Source organism: Phaenicophaeus curvirostris, chromosome 19, assembly GCF_032191515.1.
Source record: "Phaenicophaeus curvirostris isolate KB17595 chromosome 19, BPBGC_Pcur_1.0, whole genome shotgun sequence".
In the NCBI taxonomy this organism is placed as follows: Eukaryota; Metazoa; Chordata; class Aves; order Cuculiformes; family Cuculidae; genus Phaenicophaeus; species Phaenicophaeus curvirostris.
The window spans coordinates 14,983,350-14,991,099 of NC_091410.1; the positions used below are offsets into that span (position 1 = coordinate 14,983,350).

At 50.6% G+C, this 7,750-nt stretch overlaps 1 protein-coding gene across 1 annotated transcript; it reads left to right on the top strand.

Moving 5' to 3' along the window:
• Positions 1–866: 866 nt before the first annotated feature.
• CDK3 (cyclin dependent kinase 3) lies at positions 867–5,679 on the top strand. Its single transcript, XM_069872236.1, has 8 exons — positions 867–1,173; positions 1,880–1,957; positions 2,368–2,488; positions 3,016–3,186; positions 3,591–3,692; positions 4,488–4,691; positions 4,857–5,015; positions 5,644–5,679. The coding sequence occupies exons 1-7, from the start codon at positions 1,046–1,048 to the stop codon at positions 4,977–4,979; spliced, it is 927 nt and encodes a 308-aa protein (XP_069728337.1). The 5' UTR covers positions 867–1,045; the 3' UTR covers positions 4,980–5,015; positions 5,644–5,679.
• The last annotated feature ends 2,071 nt before the right edge of the window (positions 5,680–7,750 follow it).

The window sequence follows — 7,750 nt, forward strand, 5'->3', positions numbered from 1 at the left end:
TACAGTGCTTTCTACAATATTTAATCATATTTAATCAAAACCGTATGTTTTTCTTCACACAGTTATGGTGATCCAAAGGCCTGCCTTAGTATGCAGTCTGTTCAGCCTAAGTCCAAAACTGAGTTCTCAAGATGCAAAATTTTAACCTGGTTTTGTAAAGGAGAATGAGTCTGACGTGATGTGTTTATCTTTACACCTCAACTCCCATCTGTTCTCCAGCCTTCCTGTGCTTAGATGTTATCTAAATGTCCAGGCTGGAGAGCCGGGACTATCCAAAATACCAGACTCCTACAAATGTTATGAAAAGAAAACCTAATCCGCAAACCCAGTCAGGCCAGAAAACGAGAACAAATTTAGCAATGACTCTGGATGGAGATGCGAGTGCAAACTCAACCTTCATGAGCCACTAGAGCAAGTACTGGTTAAACATGCATGTTCGTGTGGGTTTCAGGAAATGCTGGTTAAACAGTTCTATGTTGCACGTCCGTTGCTTTCCAGGATGCATATCACAGTTTCTTTGTGTCCTCTGTTTGCCTCTGTTGGTCTTTATCTTACCTCCCTCCTTCTTGTGTCTTCAGGCCTGTCCTGTGTTCCTGCTGTGGGAAACCCTTAACATGATTTATTCCCTCATTCAGTGAAACAGGGTATTTGTATAAAATTATATTTGTTTTGTTGTAGAAACAATGGTGAGTTTTGTCCAGATTGTATATGAATGACTGGTGGGTGTTTATTGCATCCTGATATAATGCATATGGTGTAACCAGAAATTGTGGGTAACGCATGGTTGGGATTTGAGTTGTCCTGAATGAAATGACTGGGACAACAAGGAAAGATCCACCCATACAGTTCAAGTGATTGGGAGAGCTCCAAACCCTTCACCCCCTTGGCACCAGTTGCTGTGCCAACGCAGCTGGGGAGCTTCACCTGGCAGTCCCTGCTGCCTTTCCCTAGGCCCTGTTGCCTCTTTACGTGCATTTCACTCAGGTTTTGCTGTCGCTGAGACCCCCGCGCCTCAGCTGCAGGGTGCGGGCACTGAGGCAGTGCCATGGACACCTTCCAGGAGGTGTTCCAGAAGGTGGAGAAGATCGGGGAGGGCACCTACGGCGTGGTGTACAAGGCTCGCCACAAGCACACAGGGCAACTGGTAGCCCTCAAGAAGATCCGCTTGGACGCGTAAGTGGGACGCAGCCCTCGACGCCTCCTCAGTGCGGCAGGAGGGGACAAGGGGCCAAATGGCGGCTCTGGCACTGGTAGGGTCGCCTGTGGGGTTGTGGCTGCCTGCCAAACCCAGCCCGGACATGGGAGCGAGCAGCGGCCCTGAGCCCTGCACAGCGGCCACAAGGGCGTGAGAGGCCCAAAAAAAAGCCTGACAAGAGGGAAACCACATCTCTGTGGGCTTACAAAGCAGCTGAGCCTGACCCGGTGCTGCTTGGCACGGGTGCCAAGGCCAGGGAAGGAGCTGCCATTTTGGAGGGGACTGGTGGGGCCCAGCCCCTCTGGGGGGGCACTGAGCAGATTAAAGCTTGTCCCTGCTTATCCCACGGTGAGGGGTGTCCGTGTGGACCAAGGCTGCCTGCAGGACTGTGCCTGCAGTGGCAGCCACCTGAGGGGCAGAAAGGTTTCATCTCCCCTGCTCCGAAAGGTAGGCTTCAGCATTTAAACCCTTAGGTGCTCCCAAACAAGCTCTGCCCCAGAACTTGCACTTCATAGGCCACCCTTCTCCTTCCCCATGGCTCCATTTCCCCTGCCACAGAAACAGCTCCATCCCAGACTCAGGGTGCCCAGCGTGAGAGACCCTCCCCTCTCACAATGGGGCATAACTGGAGGGAGAGGGGACACAGGACCCCATGGGGGGCCGTACAACCTATCTCTGCCACAGGGAGGTGGAGGGCGTCCCCAGCACTGCCATCCGAGAAATCTCCCTGCTGAAAGAGCTGAAGCATCCCAACATAGTCAGGTAAGACCTGGATGAACGCTCATACTGACGAGCTCCTGCTCATCCCTGTAGGGAGCTCTGAATACAGGCAGAAAGAGGGGCCCTTCCAGCCGCTCCCTGACTGCACAGAAAGGAGCAAAATAAACAGAAACCTGCAGGACTCACCTGCACTTCCCTGGTTTGCAGCCATAGCCTGCACCACTACTGCTTTACTCCAGCAACACAGGCTGGTCCAAGCTGCTGCTGCTCCACATGAGATGCTGCTTTTAGATCTGTCTCTCTCTGCTCCAAAGGACTTGAAGAGCAGAGGCATCTGTGGGAGATGTTTGGACCTGGAGAAGGTCTTCCCACACATTCCATAAGAAACACTCTTGCATAGCATGGATTCCTACACAAAGGTACTGAAGGGATTGCTTATGATTCTTTTGCAGGCTTCTGGATGTTGTGCATAGCCAGAAGAAGCTCTATATGGTGTTTGAGTATCTGAATCAGGACCTGAAGAAGCACATGGACTCATCTCCGATTGGAGAGCTTCCTTTAAGCTTAGCCAAGGTACAGTGGGGAAGTAGTGCTCATCCGCAGGGCAGAGACCATGTGTCCTTGCTGCCTTCTGCTGGGCAGAGCCAGCCCTGAGCTGCTCTTATCCAGACTGCATTTGGAAGAGATTTGTCCTTGGCTGGAGGCATCCAGCCTCTGAGGTCTCAAGCATTACAGCTGGGAAAACCTCCTGGCACCGTTGCTCAGCACATTGTTTCCCAGCTGCTTCCAGGCTCTTCAGCCAATCTTGCTGTAGAACAAACTACTGTTAAGAGGACAACCGAGGGATCTATTGCTAATTACCTTTGTTCAGAGTAATGGATGGGTGGAAGGGACTGCCACTGCTTGGACTGGAGTCTCTCTGTCCCCATGCAGGGCAAGAGCACTTTGTGTGCATCTCTCAGTAGTGGCCCACAATCCTGGCATTGCCATATAGTGAGGTCTTTTTTTTCCATTTGGGTCTGCAAATGATCCAAAATGTGTCAGTTCACATGATCCAGCTTTCAAAGTGGTTAATTGTCTGAAACATCTTCTCTCCTTAGAAATATCTTTTCCAGCTGCTGCAGGGTGTGAGATTCTGCCACTCGCATGGAGTCATCCACAGGGACTTGAAGCCACAGAACTTGCTGATTAACGAAGCAGGAGAAATCAAGCTGGCTGATTTTGGACTGGCAAGAACTTTCGGAGTACCCCTGCGCACATACACTCACGAGGTATTGCTGAGACTCCTTGGAATGTGACTATGGGGTACACAATCCACAGTGGGTAAGCAGCAGCGACACAAGTTATTCATTCATTGCTGAGGCATTGCTGTGCCCAGGCAGTGCTCTTAACCTAACCCACAGCTCAGTGGTCACCTCAAGTCCCCACAGTGCGTGCTGACTTCTTGTGCCCTGTCCTGCCTGCAAGCTGGGTTCCCACCTTCCCTGCGTAGGATATACCAATTTGTTCCAGAGAGTCCCATTGTTAATCCCAATCTTGCTGTCACCAACGTGTCTGTTAATTCAGCATGGCCTTGGCATGCTCCAATTTGTACAGTCACTGCATTCAAGCTGTGAAGAGAGGACCCCATTCTCTGGTTTCACCCAGGGAAATGTGCTCATTGGTTCCTTACCAGGTGGTCACTCTGTGGTATCGAGCCCCTGAAATACTGCTGAGATGCAAACACTACTCAACTGCTGTGGATATCTGGAGCATCGGCTGTATCTTTGCAGAAATGGTAAAATGGATTTAAGTAGTGTCTTCCATGAGCAAGGGGGTGGGATGCAGCTGCAAAGGGAAGTGGGGAGGGAGGGACAAGATGCAGAACAGCTGTGGTCCCATCATGTTGGTATGCATATTACAGAAAGTCCACCCTGAGGGGTAGCTGATCCTCAGCTGTGGACTCAAAAGGCAATCTGCCACCTCCCAGGGCCTGGCAGAAGGCAAAGAAGCCTCTGTAGTACAGCTACAGTTCCAGGTACGTGGGAATATGACACCTCTCCCTCTGGAAGGCACAACTCCAGTCTTGTTGCTGCAGCATTTTGATCCTGGGAGGAGATGACTCGTGCAGGTGTCCCTGCAGTGGGCTTCAGAGGACTAGCACTTCATAGCACAGCAGAGTGGTCTCCTAGGGATCCATACTCCTCTTTGAAGAACTCTTGTTATCTGTGCAGTGTAACAGCTTATCCCTAGCTCCCAAAGCTCCCCGAGCTACAACTCAACAGAGCCTGGGTAAGTAGGCGGGGAGGGAGTTAGCCTGGAAGAGCTGCTGCTAGGAAGCTAGAGACAAAGAAGGATAAGGGACTGGGTGAAAGAGGACAGCCTCAGGGGAGCACAGTCTCATGGAGAGGAGCTGGAGGCAAGCAAACACCCGTGGCTTTCCCAGCCACTGCCTGGCCAAATCACTGCATTGTAGCTGCCCTGGTCTGTGCAGTTGTTCGCATCTACTGGGACAAAGAGTTGCTTGCAGCAGGAAATAGGGGATACAGCTGGTGGAAACGTGGGAACAGGCTTTGTTTCTTTCTCCCATCAGGTGACTAGGAAGGTACTATTTCCAGGGGACTCTGAGATTGATCAGCTCTTCAGGATCTTTCGCACCCTGGGCACTCCCACTGAGGCGACCTGGCCTGGGGTGACCCAGCTGCCTGACTACAAGAAGGACTTTCCCCAGTGGGCAAGGAAGGAGATGAAGGAAATTGTTCCCAACTTAGATCGAGATGGCAGAGACTTACTGGTGGTGAGTGAGAGCTCAGAGCAAGACTCAGTGACAGACAGGATCTTTTTCCCCATGATACCTTCAGCTGTAGGTTGCTCTTGAAGCCCAGAGAGGGGAAAAGGCAGGACCAACACCTGGTCTTTTGGTTTTTGAAAGCCTAAATCTCCTGGCTTTTCCTCTTGGCAGCAATTGCTCCTGTACGACCCTAGCAAGCGTGTCTCAGCCAAGGCAGCCCTCGATCACCAGTACTTCTGGAGAAGCTCTCGGGGCTCTGAAGAGCAACGTGTGCTGCAGAAACACCACAAATGAGAAGACCCAGCTCTTCCCATGCTCTTGCACCTCCAGGTAGCAGTTCAGGCCTGGTTTGGGGCACTTAATAGGGGGTTGGTTAGGACCCAGTGTCTCTCTTCTTCTGAGGACCCTGGAAGGGAACATTCTTGCATTTAGAGACTCTCAGCCTGTTGCTAAGGGAGAGTTGTCTCCCTTACAGCCAGCAGAGCTGTTTCAAAGAGGTCATGTTTAAAAGGGTGGGGCTTGTTTCTCAGCATAAGACACTAAACTGTAGATGAGAGAGCATCTTTCAGAGGTTTGTTCTGGAACAGTCAGGGAACTAAGGTGACACACAGCGATGTCTGTCTCTCGGGCCCTGGAGCGTCCCCAGGTCTGTCCTTGGCAGTTTCTGACACCAAAGCATGCTGGAGCTCCACTTCAGGCAGCTTCTTGCTGAGCCCTTTGCTGCTGTTACCAAAGACTGGGCTTGTCAGCACTGGACAAGTTGCTCAATCTGAGCCATTTAACAGAGCTGTTTCATGAGTTGAAGGGGTGTCTTAATCTGTGCCTGAGCTGGGACTAAGAAGCCAAAAGATCTAGTTAGCACGAGGCACCTGTTGCACATGGCTGGAAACAATAAACAGCCAGAACACTGACTTTCCGTCATCGGTCCAGATGCATTGCTGTTTCCTTCACTTTATAGTCCTGGAAGTGTTTCTGCTGTTGAGATGTTTGGAGAATTGTCACCAGCTGTTGGTGTGGTTTGGACATCTTCATTTTTTTTCTTTCAGTGCAGAAAAAAATAAAGGTTTGTAATTTGTTAAGAAACCTCAGTGTTTATTGTCTGGCGCAGCCCAGCAGGCTCGTGACGCAGGACAGTCTGGCTGGTCCTTCTTCTCACAGAGATCTTCTCCCTTCATCATCTCCTGTACTCTTCCTTTCACCCTTCCCAGCCCAAGTTCTTGGCAGGAGCGGAGCTGAGTTCTTCACTCTGTTGTGGCGTGAGTGGCTGATGATTCTGCATCCCAGTGGTGTCTCAGCATGGTGAGGTGAGCTTGCTTTCTATCAGAGGTTGCCACAAACAGGTCAGAGTTATAGTCTACTTACTGAAATACTCAAAACACAGATTTTTACCTTGGGGAAGCCAAGCTTCTGCACTCCTGTTTTCATACATGTGCACACACATGCCCTCCTCATAACTGTGAGCTTGAGAACTGATCTCAGCACAACCCGGCATCTCTCAAAATCTGTTGCATTCCTAGAGCAGTAAAGGATAGGGGTGGCTGCACACACAGCAGTAGCACAAACCTCCCTCTCCACCTACTGGAACAGGGAGAGAAACCTTTAAAGTCCCTCCTGAAAAAGCCCCCCTCAGCCCAACACCTGCCTGTCTAAAGCCAAGCTCTGTTGTCTTTTAGCTTCCTTCATCATTCATTCTCCCCATGCAACAAAAGGCAGCAGGTGGCTCTGCTCAGTTCCTGACATCAAATAGACCTTTGACATCCCTGATGTAGAAGCTGCACCTCCTGACATCGAAACCCCAGGACCTGTTACTCATCTCCCTCCAGGCCCCACCATACCACTAGTCTGTACTTCCCCCGCCACCAGGTCCTGGGGGGCTACTTACCTTTGCAATTTGCCCGAATTAGGCTTTTGGGGCAGAGGGGTGTCAGGTGTGTTGGTTGGTGTTTGAAACTGTTAGGAATCTGGCTGGAGGGGATGCCTGGGGAAAGCAGACCTGCTCATGTTTGGGAGGAACAGTTCTCTGAGCAGGGGAGAGCAGGTGTGTGGGTTCATGCAGCAGCCTCGAGAGCTGTGTGGCAGGAAAACTGCAGCCCTGCTCTGCTCCCACAGCATCTCACAGCCTCTGCACCAGCTTGCAGCAGCACATTCCTGAGACATGGATGAATTCTGCTATGGGAATCATTTGGTATACCTTTGCATACCTGTTTAAAAGTCAATTCATTCTGTACAGGCAATTCTCCACTGTTTGCTCTCTGCAAATAAATGCTCATGTTGCACCAATGAAACTGTTTGCAAAGAGTTGCAAAGAGTTATTTCCTTTTCAAAGAGCCCTGCATTACAAAATTAATACCAAAGGCATTCATTTAGTTCAGAAACATAAATGAAAATACTACAGCCTATCTCAGCTAACAAACTGAATTTTAAACATTTATGACCCAACCCTGCTATACCAGCAAAGAGAACCAACAACAGCTGTGTTGAAATAACTACTTGAGTAAAGCCATGGTGCAGCGCCATCATCCTGCACGCAAGGAGGGAGGAAGAGCATCACCTGGCTCCTCCAGAACAACTCACAACCCTGCCAGAGAGCTGGGCTCTGAAAAAAGCCCCATGGCTGCGTGGTGCTTCCTATGGACACAGCAGGTGGACGTGCTGAGAGCTGCTTTCTGCAGCTGAGGATCACTTGGTCGCAAACAAAGGATTTGTTAGTGGGTATTTTTTTCAGCAACAAGAGGCAGATCGGCCTCCAAGAGTGACTGCTCAGCCAGCTGGACTGCTCAGCTACCCAATCACCTCTCAGCATCTTCACCCAGCCCGCGGTGAGACTTCCCACCGTGCAGTTAGGGAGCACTGTATCAAAATGAGTAACTGACTGCCTAATTACTGGAACTCCAAGTCTCTTAGTTACACAGCATTCCACAAAACTATTTTATCAGCACTTCAGGAAAGAGTCACCACGTGAACATTGTACACTTCACAAACAAGCCCGTGTTTGTCTCATGGGCATGGGGAGCAGGCAGGAGGAGGCAGCCCTAGAGCCCACACCCTGCCCCACAGAGCCAGCT

Bases quoted from the DNA above. Each gene is read 5' to 3' on its own strand.
- CDK3 (XM_069872236.1), top strand. From the start codon at position 1,046: ATGGACACCTTCCAGGAGGTGTTCCAGAAGGTGGAGAAGATCGGGGAG. The intron at 1,958-2,367 runs GTAAGACCTGGA...ATTCTTTTGCAG, and splicing joins AAGCATCCCAACATAGTCAG to GCTTCTGGATGTTGTGCATA. The intron at 3,187-3,590 runs GTATTGCTGAGA...GTTCCTTACCAG, and splicing joins TGCGCACATACACTCACGAG to GTGGTCACTCTGTGGTATCG.